General features: G+C 40.3%; 1 protein-coding gene across 1 annotated transcript; it reads right to left on the bottom strand.

Annotated features, from left to right (window-relative positions):
* Positions 1–95: 95 nt before the first annotated feature.
* On the bottom strand, positions 96–1,208 carry LOC132888675 (DNA damage-inducible transcript 4 protein-like). The gene is made up of 2 exons (XM_060924738.1): positions 1,056–1,208; positions 96–930 (listed from the first exon to the last, which is right to left on the bottom strand). The coding sequence occupies exons 1-2, from the start codon at positions 1,168–1,170 to the stop codon at positions 488–490; spliced, it is 558 nt and encodes a 185-aa protein (XP_060780721.1). The 5' UTR covers positions 1,171–1,208; the 3' UTR covers positions 96–487.
* Positions 1,209–17,587: the final 16,379 nt, after the last annotated feature.

The raw sequence follows: 17,587 nt of genomic DNA, 5'->3' as shown, positions 1-17,587 counted from the left end.
CCAGTTGTCCATGACAAACAGTGAATAGAAGCGCAATTGGTGGTGTTGTGCAGTTTTATTTGTACAAAAAAAAAAGCCAAAATTTATGGCTGTATGAAGTTTAAAAAAAAAAAATGCAAGTCTTTTGGCAATGCATTCAGATTTAAGCACTTGTGTTCATCTGGATATCTGATGAAAGAACACTTAATAAAATTAACACATTTTGTAAACATCATATAAAGGAGGTAGTGTAAACATTCAAGCATAATTGTAAAATGTCTCCTAATTACTTTCCTGAGGTAGTAACTGCCATTACTCAAGTGATGGGTATTTCCAAGGGCTAGATTGTAAGTTTATGCTAACACAGCTTGACCTATCAGCTTAAGTGTACAGTAAGACCCATATCAATATTTGTATTTATTTTTAAATAAGGAAAAAAAAATCCAAGAGAGAGTTCAAGTACTGGCTATAGCTTAGAGTAGTTTGTAGTAGAAGTACAATCTTCAGGTTATAATTCTTCCACATACACTCCCTCCGAGCTGTACAGCTTCCTTTTCACCACTCTAAAGTTTGTGCTCAGTTTCACTGTGTTACTGATCCTACTTGTGAACTTTGGCCACAGTCCTCCAACATCCATCCGCAGTAAAAACGTGAGATGAAAAGTTGGAACAATGTCGGGGTCCACAGAGATCTGTGCCACACTCTGATGACCCTTGCTGTTGTCCACACACACGTCGATCAGAGCCCCTCTGAGTCCGCAGGGTTCAGTGGCCGCCAGCTGCAGCAGCTCCACACTGATCCTCTCCAGTAACGCAGGAGGAACCAGCAGTCTGGAGGAGCCCAGGAGCTCAGAACTGCTCTCCTTCAGGACATCAGACACGACGGACACCGTCTCTGCACACAGAGCTTCTTCAAACGGGTCGTCGTCCATTGAAATAACCGATAAACACCCTGAAAGACAGTTTCAATTTCCATTCATAATGCAGACTTCCAGTGGAGAGTCCTTCTAGGACCTTTAACACTGTGCAGACTGTATCATCTTCAAAGTAGAGAAATATTAAACACCCCGAGTTTACCTGAATCTCTCTTCCTTGCTGTTTCTGTCTCATCAGCATGACTGAGCAGCTTTTGGACCACTCTCCCCCAGGACAGGCGTTCTGGACCACCCGAGTCTGTCGGTGAAAAATACATCCCGCAGTAAACAGAATAAATAAAGCTGTAGTGGAGAGCTCAACACCTCTAAGGAGTATTTATACATCCTGATAGTGACCCCGCCCTCTCATACTTCCTAGCCAATCAGGTTTTACGGCACGTTCTCAGCGTTTCAACGGGTCTGAAATCGCTTCCGGCTTTTTTGGAAGAAAAAGCTGAATCAGTTTACAGTCCTCATTTCCGTCCAGAGGGGCTGAGAGAAATATGGACGGCTGGTGAGGAAAATGACAGCGTTTAACCACAAATGTGAAAGACAAAAGCTAGAAAATACTTTTCTCGGTCTCGTGCTGGAGTGACTGTGTGAGAGACTGAGCTCTTCCGGGTTATTCCTTCTTGTAGGAATGATGGTGTATCAAACACAAGGAGCGTAAAACCTGGATATTTACTGCTATGTTTTACCTCCTTTTTATCCTGTTTTGAATACAAAATGAGAACGCGGACCAAATGACTAATTTTATTCGAGATAACGTATGTGAAGGTTTGTGTGTAAGACTGCCTCTGGGGAAACTTTTTAACATGCTATTGGAGGCTTTTTTCAGCTCTTTTTTTTTTCTCGTCACACTTCCGAACCAATCAGCTTTCAGAGCACGTTCACAGCCTTCCACTCTGCTGGAATCCCACTCTGCTTTGAGCTGCTGCTGTGATGTAACCGTAACTCCTTCCCTCCCCCACTCCGACCGAATATAGGTGAACGGCAGAAATGTCACGTAGACACCGGGACTCGAACAGTAACATGTCAGATCTTGTTCGAGGTTACCGGATTATTAGACGATTCCGAAGTAATAACCTGCTAACTGGAAAGTTTCAAAATCTATGTGTCAGACCTTGAAAATGAAAGTCGTAATAGTAAAAGAACACATCTGCTGTATAATATTCATCTCATCTCATCATCTCTAGCCGCTTTATCCTGTTCTACAGGGTCGCGGGCAAGCTGGAGCCTATCCCAGCTGACTACGGGCGAAAGGCGGGGTACACCCTGGACAAGTCGCCAGGTCATCACAGGGCTGACACATAGACACAGACAACCATTCACACTCACATTCACACCTACGCTCAATTTAGAGTCACCAGTTAACCTAACCTGCATGTCTTTGGACTGTGGGGGAAACCGGAGCACCCGGAGGAAACCCATGCAGACACGGGGAGAACATGCAAACTCCGCACAGAAAGGCCCTCGCCGGCCACGGGGCTCGAACCCGGACCTTCTTGCTGTGAGGCGACAGTGCTAACCACTACAACACCGTGCCAACCCTGTATAATATTATTATTATTATTATTAATAATAATAATAATAAAAGGGGGCGGCACGGTGGTGTAGTGGTTAGCACTGTCGCCTCACAGCAAGAAGGTCCTGGGTTCGAGCCCAGCAGCTGGCGAGGGCCTTTCTGTGTGGAGTTTGTATGTTCTCCCCATCGAGGGCCTTTGGGATGGGCTCTAGCTTGCCTGTGACCCTGTAGGACAGGATAAGCGGCTACAGATAATGGATGGATAGATAATAATTAAACCTCCAAATCATCTATAATGATCAAGACAAGTCTCTGAAATGTTTGGTGCAAGCAGCAAAATAAAACCTGAGCAGCAGAATGTGATTCACTGATATTGAAACGAGTGTACATGAATTATCATTTGTTTGTTTGTTTGGATGGGAGCCCCAGACACTTGGAAATGGACTCTTCTTTAAAGAAGAATTCACAGCTTTGGACATGAGCTAACATTTTATTATACAGTACCAGTCAAAAGTTTGGACACACTGCTTCATTCACAGTAATGTGTGTCCAAACTTTTGACTGGTACTGAAACTGGAATAACTGACGTTTTATGTGTTTGAATCATATTAGATTCTGCCTTTGGATAATTGTATCAGTTATACATGGTTCACAATCAAAGCAAATATTAACAAGTGTTGCCAGGCAAAACAAACCTCGCCCGGTAGCATTTATGATGAATATGAAGGAAGATATTGTCAAAAAAAAGGTACCCTATGCATACATGTGCCTACTGCTTATAAATAAAAAAAAAAAAATTCTGATACCATGTCCATACAGTAAACATAGCGCATATATATCACACACTCTGCGAGGGAGTAGCCACAAAAATGAAGCGTAATCCAAAAATGAGCAATTTAAAATCACAGAAATACAGTGGTGCTTGAAAGTTTGTGAACCCTTTAGAATTTTCTATATTTCTGCATAAATATGACCTAAAACATCATCAGATTTTCACACAAGTTGTAAAAGTAGATAAAGAGAACCCGGTTAAACAAATGGGACAAAAATATTATCCTTGGACATTTATTTATTGAGGAAAATGATCCAATATTACATATCTGTGAGTGGCAAAAGTATGTGAACCTTTGCTTTCAGTATCTGGTGTGACCCCCTTGTGCAGCAATAACTGCAACTAAACGTTTCTGGTAACTGTTGATCAGTCCTGCACACCGGCTTGGAGGAATTTTAGCCCATTCCTCCGTACAGAACAGCTTCAACTCTGGGATGTTGGTGGGTTTCCTCACATGAACTGCTCGCTTCAGGTCCTTCCACAACATTTTGATTCGATTAAGGTCAGGACTTTGACTTGGCCGTTCCAAAACATTAACTTTATTCTTCTTTAACCATTCTTTGGTAGAATGACTTGTGTGCTTAGGGTCGTTGTCTTGCTGCATGACCCACCTTCTCTTGAGATTCAGTTCATGGACAGATGTCCTGACATTTTCCTTTAGAATTCACTGGTATAATTCAGAATTCATTGTTCCATCAATGATGGCAAGCTGTCCTGGCCCAGATGCAGCAAAACAGGCCCAAACCATGATATTGCCACCACCGTGTTTCACAGATGGGATAAGGTTCTTATGCTGGAATGCAGTGTTTTCCTTTCTCCAAACATAATGCTTCTCATTTAAACCAGAAAGTTCTATTTTGGTCTCATCCGTCCACAAAACATTTTTCCAATAGCCTTCTGGCTTGTCCACATGATCTTTAGCAAACTGCAGATGAGCAGCAATGTTCTTTTAGAAGAGCAGTGGCTTTCTCCTTGCAACCCTGCCATGCACACCATTTGTTGTTCAGTGTTCTCCTGATGGTGGACTCATGAACATTAACATTAGCCAATGTGAGAGAGGCCTTCAGTTGCTTAGAAGTTACCCTGGGGTCCTTTGTGACCTTGCTGACTATTACACGCCTTGCTCTTGGAGTGATCTTTGTTGGTCAACCACTCCTGGGGAGGGTAACAATGGTCTTGAATTTCCTTCATTTGTACACAGTCTGTCTGACTGTGGATTGGTGGAATCCAAACTCTTTCGAGATTGTTTTGTAACCTTTTCCAGCCTGATGAGCATCAACAACACTTTTTCTGAGGTCCTCAGAAATCTCCTTTGTTCATACCATGATACACTTCCACAAACGTGTTGTGAAGATCAGACCTTGATAGATCCCTGTTCTTTAAATAAAACAGGGTGCCCACTCACACCTGATTGTCATCCCATTGATTGAAAATACCTGACTCTAATTTCACCTCAAATTAACTGCTAATCTTAGAGGTTTGCATACTTTTGCCACTCACAGATATGTAATATTGGATCATTTTCCTCAATAAATAAATGACCAAGTCTAATATTTTTGTCTCATTTGTTTAACTGGGTTCTCTTTATCTACTTTTAGGACTTGTATGAAAATCTGATAATGTTTTAGGTCATATTTATGCAGAAATATGGAAAATTCTAAAGGGTTCACAAACTTTCAAGAACCACTGTATATCAAGTGTCTGTACTTTATATTATTCTACTCTTACCTCTTACAGTTTTCAAAACTGAAACCTCCAAACCGAGGCTGACATACACACGCTGTCGCCATGACCGAAACTTTTATTTCCCAGAAATGGCCCGGCGCTAGAGCTCAGTGGAACGCACTTTCCCTCTGTAATAAGCATAAACATGTCTGAAAGCAATTTCTTTAGTGTAGTCCATTTATTTCAAATGGTAAACCAAATTGTATACACTCACTGGCCATTTTAATCAGAACATGTGTATGCGCATGCGTAGTGTGTGATTGTTACACTGTTACATTCTTACAGCACAATGACATAGTGGCTAGCACCTCTATATGAGGCAGTAGCCACAACAAAAACGATTTTGACCTTTTAGGTGACCTTGACCGGATGACCCCCAAAAAGTTGGAGGTTCTATTTGAGACCAGTGCCCATCTATCCTGAAAGTTTCATGAAGATTGGTCCAGCCGTTTTCCCGTAATATCGACAAAAAAAAAAACAAAGAAACCCAACCGAAAACAACACCTCACCCTCTGGTGGACTCCGTCCTGGGTGAGGTAACTAGCATTCTAGCTAGTGTTAGCTATCTAATTCAATGATGTTATAGGCTATCTTAATGGCCTAGCCATTATTTAAGTTGTCACAGAGTTTTGGTGTGATTTTCTACTGACATGAAAGATCCCAGAGCAGTTAGAAGAAATGAATAAACTGTAAATATTCAGTGGTGCAGGGTGACAGGGGCAGGTAGTGTTTCAGCCTCACAAATCCTTTCTGGGGTTTGGTTCTGAGCCCAAGCCTGGTTTTCAGTCTTTAGTCTGCGTGGACATTTTTTGTGTCCTTTTCTCTCTTCCCCTTCCTGTATGTGTTAGAAGGAGAGAGAGAGAGAGAGGTGAACAACAGGGGTTGTAATGTGAGATGAGATCTAAAATATCAGTTATTTCTATTTATATTGATTTCTGATTTATTGTTTTGACACCTCAGTTAAATTTTACTATCATGTCTCGTGTAAAGACGGTTTATTCATCTTTACCTTATGCTATGGCTCTATACTCATACTGTGAATTGGAAACAGTAATAATGGTCTTATTACATACTTTTAAAATTAAGGGCTAAGATGTGGAAAGAGCAAGAGAAAAACTGCATCTTGCAAAATTGTTTGTGGCATCAAAGAGGCCTAAATTCTGTGTATATGTGGATATGCAACAAACAACTTGTTTTCATTTACTGAAAGAAAGAAGCAAAGAAATTGCATATTTCTGAAAAATTATGTGGTAACACTTTATAATACTGTTCCATAACTCATTGTTAACTACACAGGAACAAATGAAAAGTTCTTCATTAACACTTACTGTATGTTAACTAATAGTTAGTTACTTATTAAGTATATTAATAGGAGTTCACAATTGACTAAGCAGCAATTACCAAGTCCTAAGCAGTAATTACCTAGTATTACTTTACCCCTGTAGAACTATATATGACTCTTCTATAACAACTACTGGACGGCACGGTGGTGTAGTGGTTAGCGCTGTCGCCTCACAGCAAGAAGGTCCTGGGTTCGAGCCCCATGGCTGGCGAGGGCCTTTCTGTGCGGAGTTTGCATGTTCTCCCCGTGTCCGTGTGGGTTTCCTCCGGGTGCTCCGGTTTCCCCCACAGTCCAAAGACATGCAGGTTAGGTTAACTGGTGACTCTAAATTGACCGTAGGTGTGAATGTGAGTGTGAATGGTTGTCTGTGTCTATGTGTCAGCCCTGTGATGACCTGGCGACTTGTCCAGGGTGTACCCCGCCTTTCGCTTGTAGTCAGCTGGGATAGGCTCCAGCTTGCCTGCGACCCTGTGGAACAGGATAAAGCGGCTACAGATAATGAGATGAGAAGATAACAACTACTGATTAGACATTAATTCCCAATACCTAAGCTGCACCTTCCTTGTGGAAATCTGTCTTAGCAATAATATATCCATCTTGCCATGCTACCGCATATTTGATAGACTAGAAAATGTCATTGGAATTAAGGGAATGGCCCTCTCCTGGCTCAGGTCTTAGTTAACTGAGTGTTATCAGCTTGTTGATGTAAATGGTGACTTCTGTATAATAAGGCAAAGTTTGGTGTTCCACAAGGTTCTGGTGTAGGCCCCCTGCTCTTTCCTTTATATATGCTACCTTTCTGTAATATTATTCATAAGCATGGTATTAGCTTCCACTGTTATGCTGATGACACACACTTGTATGTTTCAGCAAAGCTAGATGAGAGACACCAGCTTAATAAAACTGAGGAATGTGTAAATTGCATTAGACACTGGATGCTTATTAACTTACTTCTACTTAATTCTGACAAGACAGAAGTGCTTGCACTAGGACCACATGCAGCTAGAAATAAGCTTCCTGATTAAAAAGTAACTCTGGCTGGCCTTTCTATTTCATCATATGCAGCAGTTGAAGACCTTGCTGTGATTATTAACTCCAGTCTTTCATTTGAAGCTCATGGATACAATATTACTAGGATAGCCTTCTTCCATCTCAGAAATATTGATAAGATCAGAAATATAATGTCACTACACAATGCAGAAAAACTAGTTCGTGCCTTTGTTACCGCTAGGTTGGATTACTGTAATGCCTTACTGTCTCAATGTTCCAGTAGATGCACAAACAACCTCTAATTAGTCCAGAATGCAGCATCAAGAGTGCTTACCAGAACCAGACAATATGAGAAGTTCTGTCTGCGGTTCTGGCTATTTGTCTTCGATCTTGGAACATATCCCCCAAGGATACAGTGCTCCCACTGTATCTGCCGATGTTTGCTTGCTGTTTTGAGTTTGGTGCTGGTTGTTTTACATTGAGGCAGTATGACTAGTGCTATCACAATATCACTGTGTCATCATTTACATCATCACAACCGTTCACAACATGTAAATCTGACAGTTCTGATTTTCACTAGAGTTGGGACAAAAAAATATCCATTAGTGTTACTATTTCAACGGGGGGTAGATTACCATTTTGACTTTGCCAGTTTACTCCCATTCCCACAGGACACCATTACTTTATAACAGAAAGACTATGGTTTTCACTGTGAGTGGGAAAGGGGTAAAGTTAGACCCTGTGTGCAGGGGGTCTACGGGTTGAAACACCTCTTTGTTGAGAGAGAGAGATCAGAGGAGAATGACCACAGTGATTTGAACTGACAGGAAGTCTACAGTAACTCAAATTGTAACATGTGAATTGCCCCTATGAGGGATCAATAAACTTTATTACTACAACTGGTGAGATCCCAGTGCAGGATTTGAACCTTGTCAGTGTTACAGGCACAGTCTTTTTCTCCATTAAGGCAAAGGAACAGGTCAGACCCAATTGCAGAGACTCACAGGAGAGAGAGAGAGAGAGAGAGAGAGCGCACGAGCACACAACCACCCCACTGTCTGTACTGTAGCCAAACATGAGCTGAGTTCACAGAGGTGGACAAATAATCCGGAGAAGAGAGGAAACAATCTAGAAGTTTAAACAAAATAAAAGTAGCAAAAATCCTAAAAGATAAACTACAACAAAATACTACAACTCAGAACTTCCAGAACACCACCAAGGCACCGGTGCTAAGAATACAACCACACCAGAAAAAAACCCTGATGAGCAAAGAAACCGATACAGGGAGGGCTTGTATACAAGGGCTGACAAGGAACAGGCGCAATGAACACAATAATCACAGGATATGAGGAAGCAGGAAGTAACATAGTAGTCCTAGGGAAATAATGGCTCCACCTGGGGTTCAGGAGGAGAAAAAGTCTTGGATCCTGACTTCTCTTCTCTTCTCTTCTCTTCTCTTCTCTTCTCTTCTCTTCTCTTCTCTTCTCTTCTCATTCTTTACAACATAAGTGAGTAGAAAAGCATCTCAGAATACACAATGCATCAGACCTTGAGGTGGATGGGCTACAACAGCAGAAGACCACATCAGTTTCCACTCCTCTTAGCCAAGAAGAAGAACCTGAGGCTATTATGGGCACAGACTCGCCGAAACTGGACAGTTGAAGACTGAAAAAAGACCAGGTGTGTTTCCCCCCCCAACCTTCAACTTTGTTCAATCTATTATTTTATTATTGGTATTTTTATTTAACTGGGTTCAGTAATTGAAACTTAACATTTGAATTGATTGATTGATTGATTGATTGATTGATTGATTGATTGATTGATTGAGTTTGGAAGTCCTGCTTTGTACCATTATAATGAATGACAGAAATTGTTCTTGTAAAATGATTTCATTTTCTTTTAAACATTTCTGCTTTGATTTGGAAGCATGTTTGGCTTCATAACTTGTTGAAAGATTCTATAGCTTAAAGTCTTGGTTATATAAACCCTTCAGATGGGGTGGACAGCTGTAGTTCAGAAAAGTCATGTGACCACCACAACTGCGAATGACCTGGTGGATCATTATCAGTGTTGGGGGCCGTAAAGTTTTTTTTTTTAACCTGGCCTCTATTGTCCCATATTTATATGCCATTTTCTTTAGTGAATATTGACACATCCCAGGTGATGCCTGATCATCTTCAGTGAGTGATGATAGCTGCTGCACGCACAGTGAAGTATACTTTATGGCCAAAAGTATGTGATACCCAAAATTATGGGCATTTATAGGGTGTTTAGGCAACGACTCTCACCCCACTCTACCCCTTTTCCATTATAATAGCCTCCAATCTTCTGTGAAGACATTTTTTTCAGAGCGTGGCTGTGGGGATTTGCTCATTCAGCCACAAGAAAATGAGTAAGGTCAGGCAGTGATGTGAGGAGGACTGGAGTGCAGTCAGTGTTCCAGTTCATCCTACAGGTGTTCAGTGGGGTTGAAGTCTGGGCTCTGTGCAGGACACTCAAGTTCTTCCACTCCAAACTTGGTAAACCATGTCTTCATGGAACTCCCTTTGTGCACAGAGGTGTTATCATGCTGGAACAGGTTTGGGCCCCTTAGTTCCAGTGAAGGGAAACACATTCATGCTACAGGATTCCAAGACATTCTAGACAACTGTGTCCTTTCAATCTTGTCGCAACAGATTGGGGAAGAATTACATATGGATGTGATAGTCAGGTGTCCAAAAACTTTTGACCATATTGTGTATCTACACCTAATTTTCATCATATTGTGTTTGTAGCTGGATGTGGTCAAGCTTAACATGTCAACATGTATATGGTAAAATATTAAGGTAAGACAATTTTGGAATATTTAAAAGAGATTATTGTGAACAATTAAATGTTTTTCCAAGTAAAAGTCAACCATATTTTTACCAGATGTCCACCCTGCCATTGTGTGTGTGTTATATGTATGGTAATGTATTGATTATATTGACACGATTGTTTAACTGGGAAATACGCCATTTGTATTTTTCATACGAACTACATCTGGGACATTGAGTAACATATTTAACAGTTATTCCACGAAATGAAGTCGTACATGAACTGATAGCCGACGAGGTGCGCAGCGACGAGATTGAGTGGAATAACTGTTTTATTCTATCCACATTCACTGGATTTTGAGAAACAGAGCATTTTTACTTTTATTTTTTGCAAATTCGATAAATAAAAACTTAATAAAAAACATCCAACAAAATCATTTCCACTTAGAATATAAACAAACTGGTGAAATGACAGGAGCAATTTGTGAAAAATGCTATAATAATAATAATTCTTGAAAAATAAAAAAAGATACGTTGTTAACATCGAATACTTTCATTCCATATTATGTTGCTTTTTTGTATTTTGGGGGGTTTTCAAGTAAAGTTTTTATTTCATCCTCAGTTGGTTCAGCAACACGCGCTGCCATTTTGTTTTTCTTCTTCTTTAGGGTTTTTCGGCGGTTGGTAAACCTACTTAAAAGTGCATTGCTGCCACGAACTGGGCTGGAGTGTGGAACAGGAAATATGGGGGTGGAGTGTGTGTGTGGGTGTTATATTCTTTTAGCTGTTTCTGTTTCTTTTAAATACTTGATAATAAAGTGATATATCTGACTTGATGTGCTTTGCCATTTTGTTTTTTTCTACTAACAGTATATGAGCTGATATCCTAATAGTAGAGTAGCCAATCAGAGCATGTGATTGCTAATATCCAGTGAATGTGGATAAAATAAATGTATTTTTTTCGCGGTCCAAATCCTGCGCTCTGATTGGCTGGCGAGCGGGTCTGTATCCTACGATATGGTCCCGAGTTACGGACCCCAGTTACAGACCTCTGGCGACTCGCTCGTTCACAACAACAAACAACATAGTAGCATTTTTGTCACCATTTATCTTTTTTTTATAAGATTTATTTATAAATATTATCAAAAATCTTTTATAAATTTTTGCCAGCATTTCTCAGGAGAATAGCATTAATTTTACATCATGGATAGCGATAACAACAGTCTTCACAGCGAAAGCGAGTTTTACTACCCTCAGGAAGAAGAAATAAAATAAAACATTTTAGGAGAAAACTAAAACCTGTAATTTGCTAACACCAAGCAAAAACATGGCTGAATCCTGAATGACTCCTATTTGTTTAAATAGGGGACTACATAGGTGGCAAAATGTAGGTTTTGTTTTTTTTCCTGCCATGGAAGTGCACTTGTATACCGAGGAGGAAGCAATTTGCATTACAGCTGTGAATGAGGATTCAAAATGGCGGCTCAGCTTGGTTTTCCCTTTCGGGGGCTCTCGTTTTCTGTTAGAATTTGGTAAAGAAAAAAATAAATATATTATTTACCAGCTTAAGGTCGGTCCGTATGGTGAAATATACTGACCTCGGCCCAGAGGGCCTCGCTAAGTACTTTCAAGACCTCGGTCACGGTATTTCACCATACGGAACTCCCAGCTGGGAAATAACATATATATATATATATATATATATATATATATATATATATATATATATATATATATATATACAGTGGTGCTTGAAAGTTTGTGAACCCTTTAGAATTTTCTACATTTCTGCATAAATATGACCTAAAACGTCATCAGATTTTCACACAAGCCCTAAAAGTAGATAAAGAGAACCCAGTTAAACAAATGAGACAAAAATATTATACTTGGTCATTTATTTATTGAGGAAAATGATCCAATATTACATATCTGTGAGTAGCAAAAGTATGTGAACCTTTGCTTTCAGTATCTGGTGTGAACCCCTTGTGCAGCAATAACTGCAACTAAACGTTTCCGGTAACTGTTGATCAGTCCTGCACACCGGCTTGGATGAATTTTAGCCCATTCCTCCATACAGAACAGCTTCAACTCTGGGATGTTGGTGGGTTTCCTCACATGAACTGCTTGCTTCAGGTCCTTCCACAACATTTTGGTTGGATTAAGGTCAGGACTTTGACTTGGCCATTCCAAAACATTAACTTTATTCTTCTTTAACCATTCTTTGGTAGAACGACTTGTGTGCTTAGGGTTGTTGTCTTGCTGCATGACCCACCTTCTCTTGAGATTCAGTTCATGGACAGATGTCCTGACATTTTCCTTTAGAATTTGCTGGTATAATTCAGAATTCATTGTTCCATCAATGATGGCAAGCCGTCCTGGCCCAAATGCAGCAAAACAGGCCCTATGACACTACCACCACCATGTTTCACAGATGGGATAAGGTTCTTATGCTGGAATGCAGTGTTTTCCTTTCTCCAAATATAACACTTCTCATTTAAACCAAAAAGTTCTATTTTGGTCTCATCTGTCCACAAAACATTTTTCCAATAGCCTTCTGGCTTGTCCACGTGATCTTTAGCAAACTGCAGATGAGCAGCAATGTTCTTTTTGGAGAGCAGTGGCTTTCTCCTTGCAACCTTGCCATGCACACCATTGTTGTTCAGTGTTCTCCTGATGGTGGACTCATGAACATTAACATTAGCCAATGTGAGAGAGGCCTTCAGTTGCTTAGAAGTTACCCTGGGGTCCTTTGTGACCTCGCTGACTATTACACACCTTGCTATTGGAGTGATCTTTGTTGGTCGACCACTCCTGGGGAGGGTAACAATGGTCTTGAATTTCCTCCCTTTGTACACAGTCTGTCTGACTGTGGATTGGTGGAGTCCAAACTCTTTAGAGACGGTTTTATAACCTTTTCCAGGCTGATGAGCATCAACAATGCTTTTTCTGAGGTCCTCAGAAATCTCCTTTGTTTGTGCCATGATACACTTCCACAAACATGTGTTGTGAAGATCAGACTTAGATAGATCCCTGTTCTTTAAATAAAACAGGGTGCCCACTCACACCTGATTGTCATCCCATTGATTGAAAACACCTGACTCTAATTTCACCTTCAAATTAACTGCTAATCCTAGAGGTTCACATACTTTTGCCACTCACAGATATGTAATATTGGATCATTTTCCTCAAGAAATAAATGACCAAGTGTAATATTTTTGTCTCATTTGTTTAACTGGGTTCTCTTTATCTACTTTTAGGACTTGTGTGAAAATCTGATTATGTTTTAGGTCATATTTATGCAGAAATATAGAAAATTCCAAAAGGTTCACAAACTTTCAAGCACCATTGTATTTCTCTTGCATTTAAAAAAAATAGTCAATGTAATCCATGTTATTAAACATGTTTAATTACATTAATGTAATTAAACAATGTAATTATGTAATCCATTCTGTTAAAAACAGATACTCACACATAAACACCTATTAAAAAAATCCACACACACTGTTAGTTCATCCTCCATGCTACACATTAATGCATTCCTAAATTCATAGCTATTTAATAATTTCTTCATGTAAATAATTTCTTATTGTAATTTCTTATTGTAATGATCTAATAATTTCACAACTTGCAATACATTTCTATATGATGAAACTATTAGAGAAAATTGCAGTAACTTGACATTTTGAAAAATTCCTATCAAATTTGTTCATTTAATTGACTGAAATATTTTCGTGAAATGCCATCCATCACAGGTGTTATGTTTCAAATATACAGTGTTGTAGTGCACTGCATTCTTCATTTTCTAGCAGAATGTTCAACAAATCCTGTAAGTAATTCAAATGTTTTAATTAATTTGTTATAAACAATTGGCCAACTCATCCATCCATCATCTGTCACCGCTTATACTGTGCAGGGTCGCGGGCAAGCTGAAGCCTATCCCAGCTGACTATGGGCGAGAGGCGGGGTACACCCTGGACAAGTCACCAGGTCATCACAGGGCTGACACATCAAGACAAACAATCATTCACACTCACAGTCAATTTAGAGTCACCAGTTAGCCTAACCTGCATGTCTTTGGACTGTGGGGGAAACCGGAGCACCCAGAGGAAACCCACGCAGACACAGGGAGAACATGCAAACTCCACACAGAAAGGCCCCCGTCGGCCACGGGGCTCGAACCCAGAACCTTCTTGCTGTGAGGTGACAGTGTTAACCACTACACCACCGTGCTGCCCGGCCAAATCATATTATTTGAAATTTTGCTTAAATATCTTTGTTGTTAGATTTTGTAGAGAACAGAAAATGAATCTTGTGTGGATTGGGTTTTAAAACACTCTTATTTTTAAAAGATTTGATAATGCAGCCATAGGTAGAATAAATCCTCCTCCTTTTAAAGGGTGTCTTTTTTCTTTTTTTTTGTCCTTTTGTTCTGTCTACTTCATTTACTTAAAGGAAAACTCCGGGAGTTTTTAACCTGTGCCCCATTGTCCCGTCTCTTTGGGTCCAGATATTTACTCTGGACAAAATCGCTTGAAATTGGTCCAGTATTGAGTTAGAATGCTATAACTGGCAACCTACAAAACGGCTATATAATGTAATCCTATGGAGCAATCATCTGTGTCAAAGTAAACCGCTTGTTTTTGCCACTGACAAGCTCATAATGTTAGTATAAATGTCTGACAACATGGGAAGCATCCCTACAGAGATACAGCTGTGTCTGTTCAGCTCATTAACTGTAAGGATACTGTAGAAAATAACTGTTTCTACACTCATTGTTTCACCTTCAGATGGATGTGCCATTACTCACTAAGTTTTCTCTATGTTTTTATGTAAAGCAAATTAACCATATGTCAAGCCACACAGTGAAATATTAGATGTTAGATTTTACTGTTTTACACATACCGGTAGAAGTGTGGTGTGTTTGTGGTGATATAGAAACCAATCCAGTAGTGTTTATATTTGTGCAGTTATGCAGTGTTTCTTTCTCATGTTTTAGTTTGATTTCCTCAACAATTCAAATATAAGCTTAGTTACATATATATTAGGTGAACCATGTAGGAAGTTTATTTTATTTTATACAGATGTAAACATGCTCAAGTTAAAACAAAAATAACAAAAAAATTACTGTAGAGTTATTCCAATGTTGTGCAGTTTACAATATACAGTGGATATAAAAAGTGTACACACCCTGTTAACATGATAGTTTTTCTGCTGTAAAAAAAAAAGAGACCACAATAAATAATTTCAAAACTTTTCCCACCTTTAATGTGACCTATAACCTGTACAATTCAGCTGAAAAACAAACAAATCTGTTAGGGGAAAGAACATAAAAAAAGTACAATAAGCTGGTTGCATAAGTGTGCACACCCTTAAACTAATACTTTATTGAAGCACCTCATCTCATCTCATCTCATCTCTCATTATCTGTAGCCGCTTTATTCTGTTCTACAGGGTCGCAGGCAAGCTGGAGCCTATCCCAGCTGACTACGGACGAAAGGCGGGGTACACCCTGGACAAGTCGCCAGGTCATCACAGGGCTGACACATAGACACAGACAACCATTCACACTCACATTCACACCTACGGTCAATTTAGAGTCACCAGTTAACCTAACCTGCATGTCTTTGGACTGTGGGGGAAACCGGAGCACCCGGAGGAAACCCACGCGGACACGGGGAGAACATGCAAACTCCGCACAGAAAGGCCCTCGCCGGCCACGGGGCTTGAACCCGGACCTTCTTGCTGTGAGGCGACAGTGCTAACCACTACACCACCGTGCCACCCTTGTTGAAGCACCTTTTAATTTAATTACAGCATTCAGTCTTTTTGGGTACATACCTGCCATCAATTAAAATGACTATGATTAACCCCGTGGGCGACATGGTGGTGTAGTGGTTAGCGCTGTCGCCTCACAGCAAGAAGGTCCGGGTTCGAGCCCCGTGGCCGGCAAGGGCCTTTCTGTGTGGAGTTTGCATGTTCTCCCCATGTCCATGTGGGTTTCCTCCGGGTGCTCCGGTTTCCCCCACAGTCCAAAGACATGCAGGTTAGGTTAACTGGTGACTCTAAATTGACCGTAGGTGTGAATGTGAGTGTGAATGGTTGTCTGTGTCTATGTGTCAGCCTTGTGATGACCTGGCGACATGTCCAGGGTGTACCCCGCCTTTTGCCCATAGTCAGCTGGGATAGGCTCCAGCTTGCCTGCGACCCTGTAGAACAGGATAAAGCGGCTAGAGATAATGAGATGAGATGATTAACCCCAAATAAAGTTCAGACATTTACTCAGTTGCATCGTCCAGCAAAAGCCAGGGTTCACAGGGAGCTTACAAAGCATCAAGGGGATCTCATTGTTGAAAGGTATCAGTCAGGAGAAGGGTACAAAATTTTTTCCACAGCATTAGATAGACCATGGAGCACAGTGAAGACTGTCATCAAGAAGTGGAGAAAATATGGGATAACAGCAACATTACTGAGAACTGGATGTCCCGCCAAAATTGATGAAAAGGCAAGACGAAAACTGGTCAGGGAGGCTGCCAAGAGGCCTACAGCAACACTGAAGGAGCTGCAGGAATTTCTGGCAAGTACTGGTTGTGTACTACATGTGACAACAATCTCCCATATTCTTCATATGTCTGGACTACAAGGTAGGGTCAAAGAAAAACATCCAGACCTGGCTAAATTCTGCAAAAAAAAAAAACTCTCCCAAAAGCATGTGGGAAGATGTGTTATGGTCTAATGAAACCAAGGTTGAACTTTTTGGCCACAATTTGAAAAGGTGTGTTTGGCGCAAAAACAGCATTACACACCAAAAGAACACCATACCCACGGTGAAGCATGGTGGTGGCAGCATCATGTTTTGGGGTTGTTTTTCTTCAGCTGGAACAGGGGCTTTAGTCAAGGTGGAGGGAATTATGAACAGTTCTAAATACCAGTCAATTTTGGCCCAAAAGCTTCAGGTGTCTGCAAGAAAGCTGAAGATGAATTTCATCTTTCAGCATGACAATGACCCCAAAAAAGTTTTGGAATGGCCCAGCCAGAGCTCAGACCTAAATCCAATTAAAAATCTGTGGAGTGACCTGAAGAGGGCTGTGCACAAGAGATGTCCTCGCAATCTGACAGATTTGGAGCGCTTTTGCAAGGAAGAGTGGGCAAATATTGCCAAGTCTAGATGTGGCAGGTTGATAGACTCCGACCCAAAAAGACTGAATACTGTAATTAAATCAAAAGGTGCTTCAACAAAGTATTAGTTTAAGGGTGTGCACACCTATGCAACCAGCTTATTGTACATTTTTTATTTTTTATGTTTTTCCCCCTAACAGATTTGTTTGTTTTTCAATTGAATTGTACAGGTTATAGATCACATTAAAGGTGGGAAAAGTTTTGAAATTATTTATCGTGGTCTCATTTTTTTTTAACAGCAGAAAAACCTATCATTTTAACGGGGTGTGTACACTTTTTATATCCACTGTACTTGCATTGTTGTAATTTA

The sequence above is a fragment of the Neoarius graeffei genome, chromosome 7 (genome assembly GCF_027579695.1).
Source record: "Neoarius graeffei isolate fNeoGra1 chromosome 7, fNeoGra1.pri, whole genome shotgun sequence".
Classification (NCBI taxonomy): Eukaryota; Metazoa; Chordata; class Actinopteri; order Siluriformes; family Ariidae; genus Neoarius; species Neoarius graeffei.
The sequence above is the reverse complement of the archived record's forward strand: the minus strand, read 5'-3'. Positions and strand labels throughout refer to the sequence as shown.